Here is a 22,330-nt window from a genome sequence, read left to right on the forward strand (position 1 = left end):
GTAAACCTTGTCGACTTAGTAGGAAAAAACTATCTGGTCGCTAGCAGCTCTACCTAACCCCACTGTCTCCATAACCCCCCTCCCATCCCCCAGGTGGTGCAGGAAGCTCTGGACCAGGCGCGGCAGGGCAGGACGTGCATCGTGGTGGCTCATCGCCTGTCCACCATCCAGAACGCCGACCGCATCGCCGTGTTCCAGGGAGGGGTGGTGGTGGAGCAGGGAACACATCAGCAGCTGCTGGTCAGGAGGGGACCTTACCACTCGCTGGTCACCACACAGATGGGCCATGGGAGAGATGCAGAGGGCGAGGCCAACCACAGGGTCACTGCCAACATGGCGTAGCGGCGCCACCTACCTGTGGCCATCTGTGGATGGGCTACCATGTTTGGTTTTGTAGTTGAGGTTCAGTTTGGGAGGGTTATAAACCCCTTTGGGGCTGAGAGGACGTCCTAGCTGACCTGCTGGACACAACTTAGTATTTCTATCACCAAAGTACCTGATATGCCACATTAATCCATGTCTGATTGATAGACAAATACGCACATACACGCTGTTTAATAGTTAATTACACACTGGAGCAAAGTCATGCTTATAACCTTTACTCTAGACTCTCAACAACCAGGCCATTACTGTGGCCATTATTATATTGATTCATATATTTAGTGTGCATGTTTGCGATGTAAGTCATCAAAGGATATGTTATTTTTGTTAATTGATTTGAATGTTTTGTGGCTGTTCATACTGCTGGAAGCCCCTGTTGTGTCTGAAGTCCAGACCAGAGTGCCTGTGTTCCTACCTGCATGTTCAGAGGGAATGTGTTCCTACCTGGATGTTCAGAGGGCCTGTGTTCCTACCTGGTCTGTGTTCCTACCTGCATGTTCAGAGGGCCTGTGTTCCTACCTTGTTTCTGGGAGCATTTCAAGCACTTATGACAAAGATTCAAGCTCTGTTTCTACATTTGCACTGAAACAACTAACCTTAAATACACAGTAGTTACTGTGTGTGTGAACACATTAAAGATTTTCTATTCAGTCATGCTCTGCTGGCTCGTCCTGTTCCTTCATGTAACAAAGAAAAAAGTGGAAAATAGAAACTGCCCAGACAGTGTCATGTGTCCTCATGTCTTTAATCACGCCTCAGATTCACGGCACCTAAACATTCAGCGGTCACTCACAGTAAAAAGTAGCCCTACAGCACAGCGAGTACAGTGACTTCAAACACAATCAAAATTGATATTTATTTCCATTTGACTGATGTAAGTGCAGATTCTGTTCATCATAATCCAGTCAAATCACGCTAAATTTCTCAAAGGCTTCTATAGGCCTGGTTGAGGGAATTAGACAGGTGAACTCAAGGAGGCCCTTTCAAAAGCTTTTCAACCTGAAGAGTTTCCTATGCCAGATCAGAATACCAAATCAGTACTATAAAACAGTACTATACTGTATTGTATTTTACAGTTGTGATTAAACTTGATCAAAAGAGACTGGCTAATGTCCATACAAAGCTCAAGAAAAGATACAATCAGTTACCAGATCGATTATGGTCAAGACCTTTCCTTGATCTACCGTAGAGACAGATCGTTTATACACAGCTGCATTATTCCTACTGTCACGATGTCTCATTTAATAAACCTTAATCTAAGGCCTCATCAGGAAGTTACTAAAGTGCTACTAGTTACAAGAGCTGCTGTCCTCCTCTCAGCCTCCAGCAGCAGGCTCCACACACACATGGTTTGTTTGCTGATTGCTACATTGTTTTTAAGGATACATAAATACAACACATTTCAACAGCTACATCTTTTAAAAGGAACATATCTAAATATCATACATTTTGACAGAATGTCACCTAAAAAAAACAGGAGAACCTTACCAAAAATCACTTGGTAAATGTGACAAATCAGTGTGGTAATTAAGTGGAAAAAATGGTGTAGAAAAATATTCAACAGCTCTATATAATCTTTGCCTCATTGAGTGCAGTGTACAAACAAATGTAATAGCCAAACTAAAACTAGCGTTCAGCTAAGGACTGTTTGTATACATTCTTACATGTTTGTATGTAAGAATGTATGTCTCTGGGGAGGTAGGAACACAAGTGTTGGCTTGTGTTGACACTGGGTTAAGGGTGGTGACGAGGGTGGTGGCATCACAGCTGGGCGGTGGTGGCCAGCTGCAGGATCTCATGCATGGAGACACACACAGTGTGGAACATCGTCTCAGCGTCCGTCTCTGGGAAGGACTTCCACGCCGTACAGGAAGCCAGAATCCTGAGAGAACAGGAAGCAGACATCACTGTTATGAACTACGAGCAGCAAGTCTCATTTTGATGACAAGCCTGCATGTCATCTCACCTGTCGTCTCGTATCTGGTAGAAGAAGCCGTAGCCCTGGTGCACCATGGGAGCAACAGCCCCCATGACCGTGGTGTAGCCCACCAGGCTGGTGGACAGCACAAAGTTTCCTCCCCCACCACTGTAGAGATGGAGACGAGACAGAGGCATGATGGGAAATCCACAAACTGGAACACAAACGCAGGTGTGCAGTTGCACCTCCTACCTCTTTGCATAAAGGGGGTCTGTGAAGAGGTCCGGAGTAGGGAGTCCCTCTTCCCTGGCGATCAGACACAGACCCAGGAGATGCCTGTCAAAGCCTACCAGCACACAGAAGGGAGTCAGGTGGCTGAGCGGTGAGGGAGTCGGGCTAGTAATCCGAAGGTCACCAGTTCGATTCCCGGTCATGCCAACTGACGTTGTGTCCTTGGGCAAGGCACTTCACCCTACTTGCCTCGGGGGAATGTCCCTGTACTTACTGTAAGTCGCTCTGGATAAGAGCGTCTGCTAAATGACTAAATGTAAATGTAACACAGAGACACCAAAACACACAAGGCTTAGTCTCACAGAAAACATACGATAGGCTAAATGTGGCAATTTCTGAGAATATGAAGACAGACCTTTTCCATTCTGGGCGTCAGCCATCAGGCTGTTGTGCTTGTTGAAGGCCAACCCCAGCGCTCTCCTTCTGGCACTATCCTAGAGAGGAGCGAGGAGAACGTTTACTGAGGCTGGATGGCCAGGATACAGCCCAGTGTTTCCTTTAGGATTTCTTTTAGCAGTGGGGGCAGGTCTGTCCCCCCCCGAAACAAAGTTCTAACCCTAACCCTATATTTCGGAGCAGGTTAATGTAATAGTCTAATAGCTAATGTAATATTGCATCGTCCTATTTCCCCTAAAGCAATAAAGTTAGGCTTCTTAAAGACACCTTCCACTCAAAGTATGTTCTAAATGATGCCAATTAATAATTGCAAAACAACTTATAGTAAATGGTCAGTAGGCTAGCCTATAGATTAAGGTAGGCCACTCGAAAGCATGTACACTGTCTGCTTCATTTGATCTTGATAGGCTAAGCATTCTGTAGCAAATAATAACAATAAACCCACTATTTATTAACCCTCGTGCTGCCTTCGGGTCACATGACCCAAAGGTTCATAACGAACCATTGTTGTGTTTACCCAATTTTACCCAATACAAAAACAAATAAAAATTATTTTCTTTTAACCATTCCAATGTGGGGGGTCTGAGACAGCCCGACAGTTAAAAGAAAATGCTTCACTTTGTTTTTGTATGAGGTAAATTTGTCGCAATACGACGGTGGGTCACAATGACTGATGGGTCAGAATGACCCGAAGATAACACAAGGGTTAATTAAAACTACTTCAGCATAATAATTCACCTAAAATACAAATGTGAGCAAAGGCAGCAATCGCTATCGAATCAACAGACATGTGCAATTTAGCTAGCAGGGGAAGAATACAAACTATGAAAATCACCAGTTAACTTAATTTAAATTTGCAAGAACTATAGACTAATACAATAACAGGCTTAAGTGAACTGACAACATAAGTTATATGACTACAGTTCTCAAGGACGCACACACGCAATCTCAACTGCGGTGTGAAGCGCGTGTCCGTGCTATTCTCCGACATGCACTCTAACAATTTCTGATACCGTGGCGGCAGAAATTTAGCGGTCCGCCACGGCTAAATCAACATAGAGGAAACACTGCAGACTCTCTGAAACCTGCTAGACTGAACCACTAACTAGCCTGCTCTTTGTCGCCCCCTGTCACACACAGACACACTCACAGTCACAGCAGGGTCCAGCATGGCCCGACACCACTGCTGTGCCTCCAGGGTACAGGGACGCATGGTCTCTGTTCTTCCATGGTAGAACCTACGAGTCGTTGCTGTTTCGTAACAACTTCCTGGTCTGGAGAGAGAAGAGGAGAGAGAGGAGAGGAGAAGGGAGAAGAAGAGAGGACAGGAGGCGTAAGTTCAAGTTCAGGATTCAAGCCCTACAGGCGCATTGGAAATCTTAGGTAGTGCAGATGGATGATCAAGGTCATCATATGTTGACAGTGGGAATGTTGGGTGGGTAGTCAGCTGTACCTGCCATGCAGCTTGTAGTAGGCTAACTGCAGGGCCAGCTGCACGAAGGTGTCTGGGTGGAGCTTCCTCTGCTTGATGGCTGCCTTTCCAAACGAGGTGAAGGCACAGCACACCACCTGCAGCTGGGCTGCCTGAGAAAGCAGAAACACACAGGCTGGAGTGTGTGTGTGTGTGTGAGAGAGAAACACACAGGCTGGAGTGTGTGTGCGTGTGCGTGTGTGTGTGTGTGTGTGTGTGTGTGTGTGTGTGTGTGAGAGAGAAACACACAGGCTGGAGTGTGTGTGTGTGTGAGAGAAACACACAGGCTGGAGTGTGTGTGTGTGTGTGAGAGAGAAACACACAGGCTGGAGTGTGTGTGTGAGAGAAACACACAAGCTGGAGGGTGGAGGGAATGTGTGTGTTTATGATGCACTTAACAAGTGAAGTTACATGCATATCCTACATGATTCTGAATGTGTTCACAGAGGATTCAACAGGACAGTTAGGATCTCTGTTCCATAGTGTGGTGGATGTTTGGATGAAGTATGACTACAGTATGCCTACAGTATGCTACAGTATGACTACAGTATGCCTACAGTATGACTACAGTATGCTACAGTATGCTACAGTATGACTACAGCATGCTACAGTATGCTACAGTATGACTCCAGTATGACTCCAGTATGACTACAGTATGCTAAAATGACTTAATGTAGTAGTAATGTAGTAATGTTTTCATGTCTCACAGTTTCCAGGTATTGCTGTTTGGCGTGCTTGATGTCCCTCCTGACTCTGTCGTCCACAGTGAACACCAGCTCCTCTGGAAGGGTCATGAGCCTCACCTGCGCTGTGCCCTGGAAACCCCCACAGAGTTTACAGTAAGCACTCCACACAGGACCAGCCTCACCTGCGCTGTGCCCTCTCTAAGCCTAACCCTAGCACTCCACACAGGACCAGCCTCACCTGCGCTGTGCCCTCTCTAACCCTAACCCTAGCACTCCACACAGGACCAGCCTCACCTGCGCTGTGCCCTCTCTAACCCTAACCCTAGCACTCCACACAGGACCAGCCTCACCTGCGCTGTGCCCTCTCTAACCCTAACCCTAGCACTCCACACAGGACCAGCCTCACCTGCGCTGTGCCCTCTCTAACCCTAACCCTAGCACTCCACACAGGACCAGAGGAACACGTCTACAGAGCCAGCATGGCTGCTCACCTTCCAGCTGCCGTCTGTAGCTTTGATCTGCTGATCCAGGTGGTAACAGTGAGTCACCAGCACCATGGCGTCAAATGGAGCGTGCTGAAACCCACACACACGTACCGTTACCAGGGTGTTTGTTTGCGTTTAATTCATCTTCAACTGGCAACTTATGCATTTCCCACACACGCACCCCTGCCCCCACACACACACACCCCTGCCCACACACACACACACACACAGACTCACGTCACAGTGGGATCCAAAGGTCCCGTCAGCAAAGCACAGCAGGTTGTAGGACTTGTCTCCCCAGCGACTAGCAGGGTCACCAGTTAGGGTCTGCAGGGTCAGCTGCAGGGTCAAAGGTTACAGTATCAAAATATAACCACACTAAAATTCACACACTGGCACATACCAGTTTGTGTGTGTATCGGTCTGTGTGTGTGTGTGATTGGCCAGTACCGGTGTATAGTTTTCCGCAGTTGGGTAGGGTTTGGCATCATCCAGAGAGATCACAAACAGGCTGCTCTGGATGGTCTCCAGGATGGTCTTATTGACTGGGTCTAAACCAATCAGATACTCCCGGGTCTGGCCAGAGAGGAAGAGGAACAGCTCTTAGCGTGGAAAGTGAGGATGTGGTCATCTCCCTGCTGCGGATGAGCTGTCCTTACCCTGGCCCAGCTCGTCCGCTCCTCTGAGGTGAGAGCGGAAACTCCGTCTCCATCTCCCTCTCCCTCACAACACTGCTTCACATGGCTGAGCTGGCTACACACACACACACACACGCACACACACACACGCACACACACACACACACACACACAGAGAGAACAAAGTTAGACATTGGACTGTACAGGATTGTAATCCTTGTGTACATGAGCTTCAGTGCAGCTTGTGGTGTGGGGAGGTACCGGAGTATCTCAGGGGGGGTGAGCATCTGTCCGTCACACAGAGCGTCGAACGTGAAGATGCGTCCTCGACACATCACCACCACGTGGGAGGGACACGGCCCTTCACTCTCTGGAAGCAGGACGCAGGGACGGGGTGGGTGAGACCATAGATATATATAAACACTAGATGTCTTACGGCGGAGTCTAGAACGTCCGCACATGGCGGCCATCTTGCTACAGTCAACTCGCTCACCCATAACATTGTGTTGAATCTACATTACATTACATTTAGTCATTTAGCAGACGCCCAGAGCGACTTACAGTAAGTACAGGGACATTCCCCCGAGGCAAGTAGGGTGAAGTGCCTTGCCCAAGGACACAACGTCAGTTGGCATGACCGGGAATCGAGCTGGAAACCTTCGGATTACTATCTCGATTCCCTCACCGCTCAGCCACCTGACTCCCTGAATCTACATGTACTTTCTATTCTATTTTTTAAAAAAAATAACATAATTATTCATAAGTATGCAGTGGCATACCGACATCTCTGACGTTGATAACAAACCAAACCGTTTCAAAATCGGTTGAAAATTGAGCAAGTTATGGTCATTTAAAAAGTACATGTAGCATCAACACAATGTTATGGGTGAGCGAGTTGACTGTAGCAAGATGGCCGCCATGTGCGGACGTTCGACTCCGTTGTCCGGCAACGTGGACGAGACATCTAGTGTTTATATATATCTATGGGTGAGACACTGTTCCAACCAGCCAATCCCGTAAAACAACGAGTGTGTGTGTATGTGAGGATCTCCTACCGGTCTTAAAGTAGTTTAAGATGGTGTCTTTGACTACGCCGGGAACTTTGCAGGTACAGAACAGCATTCTGAATTGGTCCATATCATAAGGAACATTCGCAGCTCTCTGGGTCGGCAGCCTCTCTCTGAGGAACACAAACAAGAGCACACTGGGTCTGACTTGGGGCCCCACAGTAATGCAATACACCAGGAAGTGACGCAATACACCAGGAAGTGATGCAATACACCAGGAATTGACGCAATACACCAGGAAGTGACACAATACACCAGGAAGTGACGCAATACACCAGGAAGTGACGCAATACACCAGGAAGTGACGCAATAAACCAGGAAGTCCCAGGAGGCACAGAGCCATCAGAGCTGGGGTCACTTGCCAACAGCCCAACAGACACTGGGATAACAAGAAGCCAGAGACAATCCATAGATATTTACCAGCAATTATCCAGAACTGTCTCCCCTTCCCTGACAGCAGAGGGAACAGCCTTGTCTGTGTGTCTGTGTGTGTTTCTTACGTCCGGATCAAGTTCCAGTATTGTAGAGTGTGCCATAAGGTGATGCTGGTCCTGTGCAGCTGGGCTCCCTCCGCAGGGGGCCAGCAGTGCTCCAGGTACGGGGCCGGGCCTCCGAAGTTCACGTTCAGCTGGGAGGGCATTCTCAGCTCCAGATATGCAGAGTCCAACCACCACTCCTCCAACTGGGGGAGCAGAAACACTGTCTATGGATGTATTTCAAGTAGCCTAGAGTAATACAACTGTACAAACCAAATTTTGTGTTTGTAGTTTTGTTGTTCTTGATTGCACAAGTCAACTGATATTTGATTCCGTAAGATATACTCAATATTTTGGATGAACAAGTCTTACTTTGGATAGATATTTTTGAGCAAGGAATGTAAAACCTCATGAATGAGTACCCAGTTTCTCTTCATCTTGGCTCTCAGCAGCAGCTTCTGGTGCAGCTCCTTGCCAATCCCCTCCCCAAACCTCCCCACGATGCCCGCTGTGGTCTGGTACTCCTCTGGAGACGCAAACGGACGAACTAAAGAATAGTAAATAAATAGACCGCGTTTGGTGCATTGTAGTGATGAACTTTACCTACTTAGGCATAACAGACAACCACACTTCTCTTACCTGCATCCAGGTACTTAGCGAGGCTGTCTTCAAGGGTCGGGACAGGTAAGGAAGGTAGACCGCTCTGATACTGAAACGTCCGCTCAGCGGGGGACCCGGAGACTTGGTTAGCCATTTCTACAAACGAGCGAAAGATTCCCCAAATCTTCATCATCTTTGATGGTCTAATGTTCATAAGACCTACCTTTACAATTAGCTAAGTCAATTGCAATATTTACGTATTTAAACCTTAGTCTTTTCAACATCAAAGCACTTTACCAAGCTAAACACATATTAATTAGAATAATATTAAATAGAAGCTACAAAGAGGGAAAGCTAAAACAATTACCAAAATCAGCGACCTAAAAGTTTTATGACATTTTGCTTGTCTTCTCGCAAAAGTGAATACTCGTTTCTTTGTCAGTGAGCAAGTTTATCTTGACCCAAAGATCAAATTCCACTCTTATCAAAAACCCAGCTAATACTTTCAAAACAGGCCAGTGCTGCAGGGCAGAACCGGATTATCTCTCAGTCGCCGACAAAAACTAAACTAACGTTTAAAAACCAAACCTGCATCCTTTAGACAAACTGCAATGTAAAAGAGCACTTGTCGCATTGTCGATTTTCTTCAAATAGGCAGTTATGAGCTATAGTTTCAATGCCCGCTAGTTACGTACTATTGCCAACCAACATGAGACGCTAGCTAAATAAGTGGCTGATAAAATTAAGTGAACTGACCGTAGCGTTATAAAGTACAGATCGTATATGCTCAGTCGACTATGCACTGTAGTTGTAGCTCGACACTCACAGATGTATGGATCCTTGCTTGGTGCCTGTCCGATGTTGTTGAGTGACTGACTGCACCACTCGTCACCTTTCCTCCAGTGGGCCAACTTCCAAAACCGGAACACATGACAGTACGCATGCGTACAATATTGAACAGCCTGGTCTTTACTGCATCCGCTGCCCCTTGGTCACATTTAATCAAAACATGTTTTCAAAAGTATTTCCTGGAATGCAGTGATAAGCTACACAAATTGAACCTTAATGTAATGAATGATAAACAGTCATGTCTATTGTACAAATAGGTATACAAATGTTCATCTCATAACTGTTAGTGTTTTCTACAGGCAAACAGAGCTGTCTGCATTTCGACAGGGGACTATACCTTAGCTTAGCTGATGATTATCTAGCATAAGTAAACATAAGTTTAGCTTGTTAAACAACATCACATTAATCACATTGTAATGGCATCGGTGAATGAATACTGTTCACATGCATTATTGCGTCCAAGAAACCTGTCTGCACATCGACTGGGCATCTACCTTAGTTTCCCTCTACCCCTTCCTTTCCTTGTTCGTTTACTGGGAACACTCTCCTCATCTGGATCAAAATCAGAGTCATCATTCACCATCTCCTCTGAATCCTCTTCAAGCTCTTCATGACGAGTGGGCAGACATCTCTGCCGTGTCCTCTTCTGTTTGTGTCCTTCACCTCTCTCCCCTCCCTCCCCATCACTGCCTCCCTGTGGGACATCCAGATCTGCCCAGAAGGTGAGCTCTTTGTGGGTTAGAGACCTGCTCACCTTCATGTCCAGTCCTCCGTCTCTCTCCTGTTCAGTCCTGTCCTCTAATTGATTGTCTAGGCTGTGGTACTTGTTGCTCTCCCTCCGTTCCTTCAGGGCAGGGCTCGGATCATCACGGCTCTCCTCCTGGTGGTAGCGACGGATGTGGTTCTTCAGACTGACGTTATGGTTGAAGGTCTTTGGGCAGAGCCGGCACTGGAAGGGCTTTTCCCCGGTGTGGACGCGCGTGTGAGACTTCAGCTGGGAGGCCTGAGCAAACAAACGATCACACACCTGCAGGGAGGACGAGGACCTGGTCAATCCTTCACTTGGAAAAACAATACAACTTTTTTATTCTGAATGTACTCCTATGGCCAAACTGCTGCATTAGCTGTCACTTAACAGGTAGGGATCCACCCTACTAACCCTCCACTTCTTCACAGCCTCTGACCCCGTGTTCTTCTCTCTCCCTCTGAGAGGAACGCAGCTCTCTGACACACTAAGATCTACCAGCTCTCTGACACACTAAGATCTACCAGCTCTCTGACACACTAAGATCTACCAGGCTACAGATTTGGTGACGACTGAGGTTAGATGGACCATTTGAAGTTTCTGGTTCCTACCACAGCATCTTTCCCAATTTTCCCCTCAGTTTTCATTTGCAATTACATATTTTTAGGTTTCAAAACCTCCCATCTGGGTGCTAGTTAAATAAATCCTCACCTGGCACTTGTACGGCTTGTCCTTGCTGTGAGACAGCTCATGTCTCGCCAGCATATAGTGTGCACGGAACTCCTTGTGGCAGGTTTCACACCTAACCCTCTTCTGGTGCTCTCTAAGATGACGATTTCTTGTCAGCCGGTCAGAAAATGTCTGTGGGCATTCCGTACACTGATAGGGCTGTATTTCTGAGTGGCTGGTCTCGTGGTTATGTTTTTCCTCTCGTGTTTTGAAAGGCTTAAAGCAGAAGGTGCATGGATGAATGGAACGGCTACAGTTTTTTCTGTGGATGCTGAGATTCATTTCATTTTCAAATACACACCCACAACTAGAGCAGCGGAACTTCTCGTTGGGAAGGCATGTGTGCTTCAGCGTTGTGTAGAGAATCCCACAGTTTGTACAGAGCGTCTCTGGCCTTCTATGTCTGTTGTACCTTTTCCTTAAGGGTTGGTCGGGGTTGTCGTTATCTCTCACTCTCTTCCTAACCCTTTTCACTACATTGACTTCACACTCTGACTCAGTGTCTCCCTCCTCATCCATTTCCCACTCATCATCATTCTCATCCATGTCACAATCCTCATCCATGTCACACTCATCTTTCTCAGTTCCTGTATCTTCCTCCTCTATCTCATTTATGTTCTCCATTGCAGTTTCCACTTCTTCCTCCTCTTCATCACCATCCTCTCTGCTGCCTTGTGACTCCTCTGAGGAGTCTAATCCAACAGGGATTTCCAGCTCTGCAGGTGGACGACACATGTCCTTCTCACTGTCCAGGACTCCCTCTGTTAGCAGACTAGTCTCATTGCAGAGTTTCCCCTCAGTGTTGTGATCATGTTGTGGAGCGAGAACCCTCTTACTCTGACGGGAGGAAGAATCCCACTCCTTATCCTTCTCCTCCTCCTCCTCATCCTTCTCCTCATCCATGTCACACTCATCCTGCTTCGTTCCTGTCTCCTCTTCCTCCTCTGCTATCTCTTTTCTGTTCTCCACTGCTGTTTCCTCCTCTTCATCACCATCCTCTCTGCTGCCTTGTGACTCCTCTGAGGAGTCTAATCCAACAGGGATTTCCATCTCTGCAGGTGGACACATGTCCTTCTCACTGTCCAGGACTCCCTCTGTTAGCAGACTAGTCTCATTGCAGAGTTTCCCCTCTGTGTTGTGATCATGTTGTGGAGAGAGAACCCTCTTACTCTGACGGGAGGCAGAGTACCTGCACCAAAACAACTAAAGTTAACTTTGGAAACTGGGCCAAGACACACTCCTGCCATTATGCACATCAACAGGGTGCGGTAGTTTCTATGCGTTTCACAATAAAACACGACATGATAACGCGACACGATAATGCTAGGTTAAGAACCTTTATTTCAATGTCAAATTCTAATTTACTGCACCTTCATGGAACTGACGAGCTTGTATAACCAGATAGCTGAAGAAACCTTGACAAATTCCCACAACCGTGTAGAAATGTAGGCTTACATGTACTTTCAAAAGTTATTTTACCTCAAGTGGACTCATATACATGTAGGGGGTGTTGAATTTTACACAGAAGCCGTTATAGGCTATACAAATATTGGTCTTGTTTTTGAAGCTGCGGTTGCTTATTTGTCTCGAGTTTGCAGCACTGTTCCGCAAACACTTTCCACCTACATTATGTAGACCAACCAACACCACCAGCCCCGCCCATTCCACACTGTTGTCTTTGACAGTGCCCCAGTGTCAACCTCCTCAGACGGTTACATTAGGATTCCTGGTTGCTATTTTTATAAAGCTAGTCTAATGCATATTATGAAGCTAAACAATCTGTATAATAAATTTGAAATCCTATTTACCTGTTCTGACATGACCGCACAGACTTACATTCCATCACGGGATTAAATAATAACATACATAAATAACAAACATAAATGGCGAGTCTAAATAATAAATAATCCGAGTATTGATGTAATAATCTGTTAATTGATATTCGTTTAATGTACCTGTCCAGAAGAAAAAATGCTAATTCGGAGTCAAACTTCATTCCTTTCAATTCCTTCAGTTCTCTCCACCGCGGGAATGCTGCCCCGATGTTGACTCTTGTTTTATTCCTTGCTTTATCTCTGTCTTTTTTTAGCTCAGCCTGACTCTCCAAAGTCTTCCGTCGCTTCTTAACAGTTTTCGTAGTGTATGCTGTAGTTGACAAGGATGGAATAGGCAGTTTGTCATCCTGGTGGTCTCTTGCTGCCATTTTCTGTTGCTGTGTAAGCGAACATGGCCCTTATTATTTTAATGGCAGATTGCAACCAACATTAAGACGTTACCGCCATCTACTGTTCGGGAAGGTGAAACTGGTGGCCTGCCTAACACTGTCAAAATTCGCAAAAGTACAGGCTTTTCTTTTAGCTTTTTTTTTTACAAATGTTTTTATTGATTTTTAATTACAGTACAAAGACACAAAACATAACTTTGAGCAATTTGAAAGAATTTCACTAAACAACGTGAAATAACGCTTTTCCTAACAATTTATAGGTTCAAAAGCTTGTGCTTTAAATGGAGTTTGCCTGTTGGCTACAAGCGCCTGTTTCCACCGTCATAATAGGCAACACCTGGCTAACTTTATACTGCATTTAAAATAATGTGTCAAAGCAAATGAGATTTAGGATGTGAAAAACCAGCATTAAAAAAAAAACGTTCCGTACAGCTTTCGCATTCATTCTTACTCACTTGTTGCTTTAGTCGAGTTTCAGCTGCACCGTGACAACAGCGCCATCTACGGTCACAGATAGTCACAAATGTTGTGTTACACCTGGACACATGACAGTAGCATGCGTACAATATAAACCAGCCAAGACTACTGCATCCGCTGCCCCGTGTTCATAACTCATTAACCCTTGTGTTATCTTCGGGTCATTCTGACCCATCAGTCATTGTGACCCACCGTCGTATTGCGACAAATTTACCGCATACAAAGACAAAGTGAAGCATTTTCTTTTAACAGCTAGGCTGTCTCAGACCCCCCACATTGCAAAGGTTAAAAGAAAATTATTTTAATTTGTTTTTGTATTGGGTAAAATTGGGTAAACACAACGATGGTTCGTTATGAACCTTTGGGTCTTGTGACCCGAAGGCAGCACGAGGGTTAAACGTGTTTTCAATACCATTGCCTGGAATGCAGTGATAAGCTAGACAAATAAAACCTAAAGTAATTAATGATAAACCGTCATGTCTATTGTACAAATAGATATCAAAATGTTCATCACATAACTTTGTTGTTGATTTTTACAAGCAAACAAACCTGTCTGCACATCGACTGGGCATCTACCTTAGTTTCCCTCTACCCCTTCCTTTCCTTGTTCGTTTACTGGGAACACTCTCCTCATCTGGATCAAAATCAGAGTCATCATTCACCATCTCCTCTGAATCCTCTTCAAGCTCTTCATGACGAGTGGGCAGACATCTCTGCCGTGTCCTCTTCTGTTTGTGTCCTTCACCTCTCTCCCCTCCCTCCCCATCACTGCCTCCCTGTGGGACATCCAGATCTGCCCAGAAGGTGAGCTCTTTGTGGGTTAGAGACCTGCTCACCTTCATGTCCAGTCCTCCGTCTCTCTCCTGTTCAGTCCTGTCCTCTAATTGATTGTCTAGGCTGTGGTACTTGTTGCTCTCCCTCCGTTCCTTCAGGGCAGGGCTCGGATCATCACGGCTCTCCTCCTGGTGGTAGCGACGGATGTGGTTCTTCAGACTGACGTTATGGTTGAAGGTCTTTGGGCAGAGCCGGCACTGGAAGGGCTTTTCCCCGGTGTGGACGCGCGTGTGAGACTTCAGCTGGGAGGCCTGAGCAAACAAACGATCACACACCTGCAGGGAGGACGAGGACCTGGTCAATCCTTCACTTGGAAAAACAATACAACTTTTTTATTCTGAATGTACTCCTATGGCTTCTGGTTCCTACCACACCATCTTGTGGATTTGAGCTGTTCCTGTACTTTTACCCCGTCACTGTATTTGACCGCTGCCCATAACTGACAAGCAGTACTAGAGAGCTGTACTAATGATCTGCTCATGTGTGAGAGAGTTCTGACTGTACAAGTAGAAAACTGTCTCCTGTCGACACCTTTCTACACACCAACCGTCTCTGAAGGAGAGGATCCCTCACTGAATTTGCCCCTCAGGTTTCATTTGCAATTACATATTTTTAGGTTTCAAAACCTCCCATCTGGGTGCTAGTTAAATAAATCCTCACCTGGCACTTGTACGGCTTGTCCTTGCTGTGAGACAGCTCATGTCTCGCCAGCTTATATTGTCCACGGAACTCCTTGTGGCAGGTTTCACACTTAATATTCTTCGGGTGCTCTCTAAGATGACGATTTCTTGTCAGCCGGTCAGAAAATGTCTGTGGGCATTCCGTACACTGATAGGGCTGTATTTCTGAGTGGCTGGTCTCGTGGTTATGTTTTTCCTCTCGTGTTTTGAAAGGCTTAAAGCAGAAGGTGCATGGATGAATGGAACGCTTACATTTTTTTCTGTGGATGCTGAGATTCATTTCACTTTTAAATACACACCCACAACTAGAGCAGCGGAACTTCTCGTTGGGAAGGCATGTGTGCTTCATCGTTGTGTAGAGAATCCCACAGTTTGTACAGAGCGTCTCTGGCCTTTTATGTCTGACGTAACTTTTCCTTAAGGGTTGGTCGGGGTTGTCGTTATCTCTCACTCTCTTCCTAACCTTTTTCACTACATTGTCTTCACACTCTGACTCAGTGTCTCCCTCCTCATCCATTTCCCATTCATCATCGTCCTCATCCATGTCACAATCCTCCTCCTCATCCATTTCCCACTCATCATCATTCTCATCCATGTCACACTCATCTTTCTCAGTTCCTGTATCTTCTTCGTCTATCTCATTTATGTTCTCCATTGCAGTTTCCACTTCTTCCTCCTCTTCATCACCATCCTCTCTGCTGCCTTGTGACTCCTCTGAGGAGTCTAATCCAACAGGGATTTCCAGCTCTGCAGGTGGACGACACATGTCCTTCTCACTGTCCAGGACTCCCTCTGTTAGCAGACTAGTCTCATTGCAGAGTTTCCCCTCTGTGTTGTGATCATGTTGTGGAGCGAGAACCCTCTTACTCTGACGGGAGGAAGAATCCCACTCCTTATCCTTCTCCTCCTCCTCATCCTCATCCTTCTCCTCATCCATGTCACACTCATCCTGCTTTGTTCGTGTCTCCTCTTCCTCCTCTGCTTTCTCTTTTCTGTTCTCCACTGCTGTTTCCTCCTCTTCATAACCATCCTCTCTGCTGCCTTGTGACTCCTCTGAGGAGTCTAATCCAACAGGGATTTCCAGCTCTGCAGGTGGACGACACATGTCCTTCTCGCTGTCCAGGACTCCCTCTGTTAGCAGACTAGTCTCATTGCAGAGTTTCCCCTCAGTGTTGTGATCATGTTGTGGAGAGAGAACCCTCTTACTCTGACGGGAGGCAGAGTACCTGCACCAAAATCAAAACAACTAAAGTCAACTTTGTCCTCCATACGGAAATGAGTCAAGAGTAACTCCCGCAATTCTGCACATCAACAGGGTGCGGTAGTTACACGTTTCACAAAAGACTAAATTGTACACTAGGTTAAGAAACTTTGTTTCAATGTAAAAACCAACCTACTACACCTTAATGGAAACTGGAGGGCTAGCAAGCTATCTAGTTGGTTAAATATATCTAAACATAAAGCTTTATATTGATATGCTCAGGGTAAAAAAGCAAAGCCTGCATGCTAACGGTTCCTCTTTACAACAATACTACGAGATATCTGTACAGTATAACGTTAAAGGAGGCTAAACGCTAACGTTTGCGTTGGGCTAATACATAAGATAGATAGCTACGTTGGTTGCACACAGTTCAGGAAAATAATTCCACCCAAAACTAAACGGATTATTTAACGTTACCTGTCCAAGAGAAATACAGCTACCATGGCGTCACTTTTCAGGCCCTCCAACTCCCTCAGTTCTCGCCAGCGTTGAAAAGCTATACCTATGTTAACTCTGGTTTTACTTCTCTCATTATTCAACCTCTTTGTGTTCGTAGCCCTTTCCATGACTGTCTTTCTTTTCTTGCTTTGTTGAGCAGTGTAAGCTGTTGAAAGTATCGGTGGAACTGGACATTTTGGCTGCACATTCTCTGCCATATTTTGTGTGACTATTTTTTGTTAGCTAGCTCTAGCTATTTTAGCTTCTATAAACCGTAATATCCCACCCTCCGTTCGAAGCCACTCCCCAAAAAAACACATGAACGCGCTGCCTGACTACATAGGTGGTGGACCGAAGCTCAAAATCGTGCATTTGAACGATCCCTGACGATGGAGGAGCTGGATTTTTCTGTATTGCTTTAAAACTTTTCTACAACCCTTACATTTTTGGGGGCATGTCCAGTTCTTGCAAATTTTTCAAGGAACACATATTATGTTTCTTTATCGACACAGGCATGTTTTCCGGACAACTATGGTCTGCATCCAATACATGACACTTTCATAAAATCCACCAATAGTATACCCCGATATTCAAGGCGAGTAGGAATAAATATTCACATGTGCATTTTGGTGAGCCGGTATACTGTCAGTGGGTGTCAAATGTATGGAAAAAAAGTTAAACAAATGTGTAATTCAGGTATTGTGTAAAGAAGCATTGGAACATTCCACTTGAACAAGCATATTTGTTATATTATTCCGCTGCCATTAGTCAACAGAGCAACAGTTGAGTGATAATGATATGTGCAGAACATCGTTCAAATAAATGTACAGTAGCCCTACAGTATTGTTATAAGTGTGTCGTACTTTGTGTGTCGCCTAAACTTATAATAATGACATTAATAAATGTTATACATAATCATAATTAGCCTAGAGTAGGTAAGCCTATACCACATCAGTGATACTTATCAATACATATTGACATCTCTGCACACTTGGGAAGCTGGAAAACAAACCTCATTAGCATAATATATATTTCAATACTGTGTGATTTGGCTTTCGTCTTTTAACTGAGAATTCTGGAACTGGATTTCTTTCCTGTACTGCTGTTTTTCCGCCATTCTTGTGCCCATAGTCTAGCTCAGTTGTTTAAAATAGGCTACCTTGGCCTAGCATGATTGAAAACTACAGTAAGGCGCACTGAGTGCAGGGACACAGTGCAGGTAGGTAGGTAGACAGACAGGTAGCCCGTCCAATCATTAGTCAGGGTACAGCCTAATTATTGGTTGTGTTTCTTACAGTCTTAGGACACCCACAGATGTTGGATTTATTTCATATTACCGTTAAACCTTTATATGTATTTTTTTTGCTATCAAGATGGGACGTTTATTTAGGCAAAAATTACACAAAAAATGATTCTCAACAACATTGCCTACACCATCTTTAATTATTGTATATTGTATATTTTATTTAATTCTAATTCCACTTAGTACTGCTAGTTTATGTACCCTTAGTATAGATAGTCCACATATTTAAATTGTAGGTCCCTATATGTTTATTGTATGCACCTTCCTGCCAAAGCAAATTCCTTGTCTGTGCAAACTTTCATGGCGAATAAATCCCATTCTGATTCTGATTAAATTGAGTATTTTCTATTTCTATTCTGTTCTGTGATGTGCACTATTTATAAGAAATCACATAACCCACATTCCAGTGTATTTATAGTATAATTAAAGTGAATAGAATGGCTTAATAATCAGTGTTGGTAATGTTTCTTATATCAAACAGGTGCATAGACGTTGTTCAAAATCAAAAGTGAAAGGAACTTTGACCCCTAGATGAGTTGCTACAAACTTAATCCTTAATGGGAGGAGAACATGATTACCATCCTCACAGCCCATATTTGCTGATAATCTCTTTAGCAAGTGCAACGTATGCTGACAAGGCGTCCTCCTTGGACGTCCCTGTGAATAACAAACACAAAGGAAGGGTCAGCAGTGCCGACTCAGCATTAAATCATAATACAAGTTCTAATGGCATCTCTGTGAGCCGTGCCAAGGAACAGGCTGTATTTTTAATAATATGCAACAATATCATCTTCTGTTGGGATGATGAATGCTGCTGTATTCACTGTAAGAAAGTTCCTGTCTTTTGTTACCTTGTCTTGAATTCCATGCCTCCCATTTGGCCTTTCCTTTCATGTCAAGCATGCCTGGTTTGTCTGGTGAAAAGAAACAGCAGGACAGATCAGAAGACAGGTGGGGCCAGAAAGGAATCTGACTTCAGTATCCATGGGTGGTTGTAGTTTATAATATTCTGAATGAAATGTTCATGGTTATGGGATTGACTACATGTACCAGTACACCCCTAAAAGGGCAGCATACTAAACTATCAGATAAATCTGAAGGACCCCTGAAGGGTCAGGGTCAGGGTTAGGGTCAGGGTTAGGGTTAGGGTCAGGGTTAGTAGCTAACCCTGACCCTGAAGGTACCAGATGGAGACTGAGAAGTGTTTCATGTTTCTGTAGAAAACTCCTGGATCTAGAGTAAATACCAATGTTGATGTCTCCAACGATGATCTGCTTGTACAAGCCGTACATATCCAGCAGCTCTTGGTCAGTCGGTCTGGTCTTCACCTTCTTCACCTGTTCTGCTAGCTTCTCAAACTCAGCCTGCAGAGAGACCATTTGGGTGTTGAGTGATGGATCAATAGTTCAATCTGTTTACAGTGCGCAGGATTAAATTGTGTCTTTCAGATTAAATATTTTCATTATTCTCGATGCCAGTACCATTATCACAAAATGTATATAATACAGAGATGTGATGACCCAAAAATCACGCTTAAGATTGTGAAAAAGGAAGACAATGGAACTAATTTACAACTGAATGAAGACAGGTCAGAAGCCACTACAGCACAAGTGGGTGATTATGCAAGACTATGAATGCCTGATTGTGTTCACATGAATAATCTACTTGCACAATGAACGGATCTAGGGCAATGTATAATAACGTCAGACTTTCACCTGCAATAAAAAGCAAACATTTATAAACATGATGTAGAGGAAAGACAATTAATTTAGTTGATCTATAGGCTACACTAATAATGATGTCCTAAAAAAACACCCGTAGAAGTTGGTAAATTGGTGAACATAGTTCATAGGGCAAATGTCTGTTTTTATCTTAGCTGCCTCACTAATTAAAGCCACTAGCATGTAGGCTATTACATTGTCATAAGGCTTTTATCAGTATTATTCATCAATTCAAAGTTATATGTGCAATCGCTGCCTGTGCACAAATTGAGGATGTACTAAATATTACGAATTAATTACATATTGCCTGAAGTGCACCGAATAGTGCTTGAAAGCCTGTTATTTATTATAGAAAAAAGTGCGTTTAACCGCTTGGATTTCTTTCAGTGGAATAACAACCAAACAATAGGCCAAACTTACATAGGCTACAGTCAAAAGGAAGAAGATTCAAGATAAGAGTGGCCATCACATTTGCAGCTTTGAGGTATTTTCGATTGTATTCGATTTCTAATAATGTGGTTATAATAACGGCGATCGAATTCCGCAGGCTATATACGGTGGACTAGAATGCATTTACAAGCAAGACACACTAATTTACAAAACGGAGGATGCTGTTCGAGTCAACATTACCTGAAGTGACATATTACCCGGTCTAGCTGGAAGTGAATCTGCGCGTTCTTGCCTGGCTGGTAGGAGCTGTGTCAGCAGCTGTACAACGGGGACTGTAGAATGAAGTTATCTGCAGAGGGCTGAGACAAATGTGATTGGATACTACTTTAGAGCAGCGCCACTCCCATGTCATGTTGAAAATATTTTTTCAACCTTTCAAAACCTCTTTTGAAACTTTTTACAAAATATATTTTTCAATCGTTGAAACTTTTTGTGGAAATATATTTTGGGAAATCAATGATGCTGAAAATATTTAATAAAATATATTTTCGAAAAACTTATAGGGCTAAAGGGTATCGCAATAAACAGAATAAACAGAATCAAAACATCATTGATGAGTACTGGACTCTATACTCTCTACTGTACTCTATTGTAGGCTACTCTGCTCTGCTTTACTCAACTCTGATTTAGGCTTCTCTGTTCTCCTCTCCCCTCTCTCCTGTCTCTCCTCTCCCCTCTCTCCTGTCTCTCCTCTCCCCTCTCTCCTGTCTCTCCTCTCCTCCCCCCCTCTCCTCCCCCTCCTCTCCTCCCCCTCCTCTCCTCTCTCCTCCCCCTCCTCTCTCTCCTCTCCGCTGTCCTCTCTCCTCTCCCCTCTCTTCAACTGTGTGTGAACAGTTTCGAAAAGTTGAAAAACAGTTGGCATCATTGATGAGGACTTGACTGTAATCTGCTCAGAGTACTACTCTGTCCTAATACTTTTCACATGAATCTGACGCCATCCACCAAGCCAAAACCCATAGGCGGAAATCCCGGGGGGGGGGGGGGGGGGGACACACGACCCCCCCCCATCCTGGGAAAAATATGATTTGTTCCCCCCAAATAAATCACTGTAAACATAACTATATAATTTCAATAATAGTAATAATACGCAATGAAAGCACGTTGCTGATTATGGACACAATGGAGCTTTTCAAAAGATTGCAAACCCCACCCCCCAGCCCTCAGCTGTGGCATCTGACAGAATATGTTTGTGTCCTTGGTGGCTGATGTCCAGTAAGTAGTTGTAACAAAGGATTGGTTTGACAATTTATTTCTACCACTCAATACAATAAAACATTCATAACTGTCACAATTTTCAATGCATTGGTCACTATGTTAGCTAGCCAGCTAAGTAACATCAACCTGCTGTTTGAATTAGAGTCAGTGAGAGAAGCTAGCCAAGTAGTGTTCCTTATTTTGCCAGGTGACTGAGTGTTTACAGTCTGAAATGCACATAGCTAACGTGAGGTTAATCCAGTTAATCGCACCATAGCGATTTCACTTTATATTGGCAGGGTTCACACACACTAGCTGCATTTGCATAGCTAGCGAATAAACCAATGGAGCAAACATTAGAAATGCGAACATTAGAAATTCGATACACAATGTTTGTTGTCTATAACTATTTTGTGCTGAAAGGCAGCTTACTATTTATTTACTATTTATAATTTCGCTGGCAACCGTATTATAAAAGCAATAAGGTACGAGCGGAGGGCCGGCAAACCCTGGAACACGTACTTTATTGGCGATAAAGTACTGCCTCTCGTACCTTATTGCTTAAATAGAACCTATTCCATTTATGTGGCGTCGTCAAAAGATGGAAACTTTGCTATGGTCAGTTTAATCCAAGATCAGCACGTATAGTTGTAGTTCTTCGAAATCCATTTGGCATGGTTAGCGATACACTATATTCTACCATTGTCATAATTATCTTAAATAGTCTGGTTGCAAAAGCTACATCTTCTTTATGGCAGACATCCCAACCTGCAGAGACTCATTTCCGGGAGGTGGATTCTCTCCAGTTCTCTCCCCCCCCCCCCCCCCCTCCCGGAACTTCCGGGAGACTTGGGATGTCTGTTATGGACTTTGAAGCACCTGTGTGCCGATCTGGAGTAAACTGGCGATAGCAAAGATTATAGCAAATACCACACAAACGGAATTGGGGCTCGCTAGGTCTGCAAATTCAGCTATTCTGGGAAGTCAGCCAATATAAAACCAAAACATAAATGATA

General features: G+C 44.4%; 3 protein-coding genes across 11 annotated transcripts in view; 1 reads left to right on the forward strand and 2 right to left on the reverse strand.

Moving 5' to 3' along the window:
• Positions 1-1,037, forward strand: part of abcb4 (ATP-binding cassette, sub-family B (MDR/TAP), member 4) — a 20,356-nt gene extending 19,319 nt beyond the window's left edge. For both annotated transcript variants that reach the window (XM_062466034.1, XM_062466035.1), the window contains 2 exons: positions 94-393; positions 442-1,037. In XM_062466034.1, coding sequence (XP_062322018.1) covers positions 94-342 — 249 coding nt within the window. In that variant the 3' untranslated portion in view covers positions 343-393; positions 442-1,037. The remainder of the gene's footprint in view (positions 1-93; positions 394-441) is intronic.
• Positions 1,038-1,103: 66 nt separating this feature from the next.
• Positions 1,104-16,914, reverse strand: crot (carnitine O-octanoyltransferase). Of its 7 annotated transcripts, XM_062466037.1 has the most exons (18): positions 9,726-9,895; positions 9,166-9,396; positions 8,449-8,565; positions 8,232-8,356; positions 7,834-8,015; positions 7,322-7,446; positions 6,528-6,636; positions 6,288-6,381; positions 6,079-6,204; positions 5,866-5,967; positions 5,635-5,718; positions 5,165-5,272; positions 4,440-4,570; positions 4,137-4,260; positions 2,946-3,024; positions 2,552-2,645; positions 2,348-2,467; positions 1,104-2,263 (listed from the first exon to the last, which is right to left on the reverse strand). In XM_062466037.1, exons 3-18 carry the CDS (start codon positions 8,561-8,563, stop codon positions 2,143-2,145), a joined length of 1,839 nt encoding a protein of 612 aa, XP_062322021.1. In that variant the 5' UTR covers positions 8,564-8,565; positions 9,166-9,396; positions 9,726-9,895; the 3' UTR covers positions 1,104-2,142. The 7 variants fall into 7 exon arrangements, 4 of the variants coding, with proteins under 4 accessions (XP_062322021.1, XP_062322022.1, XP_062322023.1 ...); XM_062466038.1 differs by lacking the exons at positions 8,449-8,565; positions 9,166-9,396; positions 9,726-9,895 and having other exon boundaries at positions 8,182-8,319; XR_009930795.1 differs by lacking the exons at positions 1,104-2,263; positions 2,348-2,467; positions 2,552-2,645; ... (9 more) ...; positions 7,322-7,446; positions 7,834-8,015 and adding exons at positions 10,715-11,921; positions 12,688-12,951 and having other exon boundaries at positions 8,325-8,356; positions 9,753-10,285.
• Positions 16,915-18,391: 1,477 nt separating this feature from the next.
• Positions 18,392-20,421, reverse strand: acbd7 (acyl-CoA binding domain containing 7). 2 transcript variants are annotated; one of them, XM_062466041.1, is made up of 4 exons: positions 20,301-20,421; positions 19,196-19,313; positions 18,801-18,863; positions 18,392-18,606 (listed from the first exon to the last, which is right to left on the reverse strand). In XM_062466041.1, the coding sequence occupies exons 1-4, from the start codon at positions 20,310-20,312 to the stop codon at positions 18,533-18,535; spliced, it is 267 nt and encodes an 88-aa protein (XP_062322025.1). In that variant the 5' UTR covers positions 20,313-20,421; the 3' UTR covers positions 18,392-18,532. The 2 variants fall into 2 exon arrangements, with proteins under 2 accessions (XP_062322025.1, XP_062322024.1); XM_062466040.1 differs by lacking the exon at positions 20,301-20,421 and having other exon boundaries at positions 19,196-19,328.
• Positions 20,422-22,330: the final 1,909 nt, after the last annotated feature.

This window comes from Osmerus eperlanus, chromosome 7, assembly GCF_963692335.1.
Source record: "Osmerus eperlanus chromosome 7, fOsmEpe2.1, whole genome shotgun sequence".
NCBI classification, from domain to species: Eukaryota; Metazoa; Chordata; class Actinopteri; order Osmeriformes; family Osmeridae; genus Osmerus; species Osmerus eperlanus.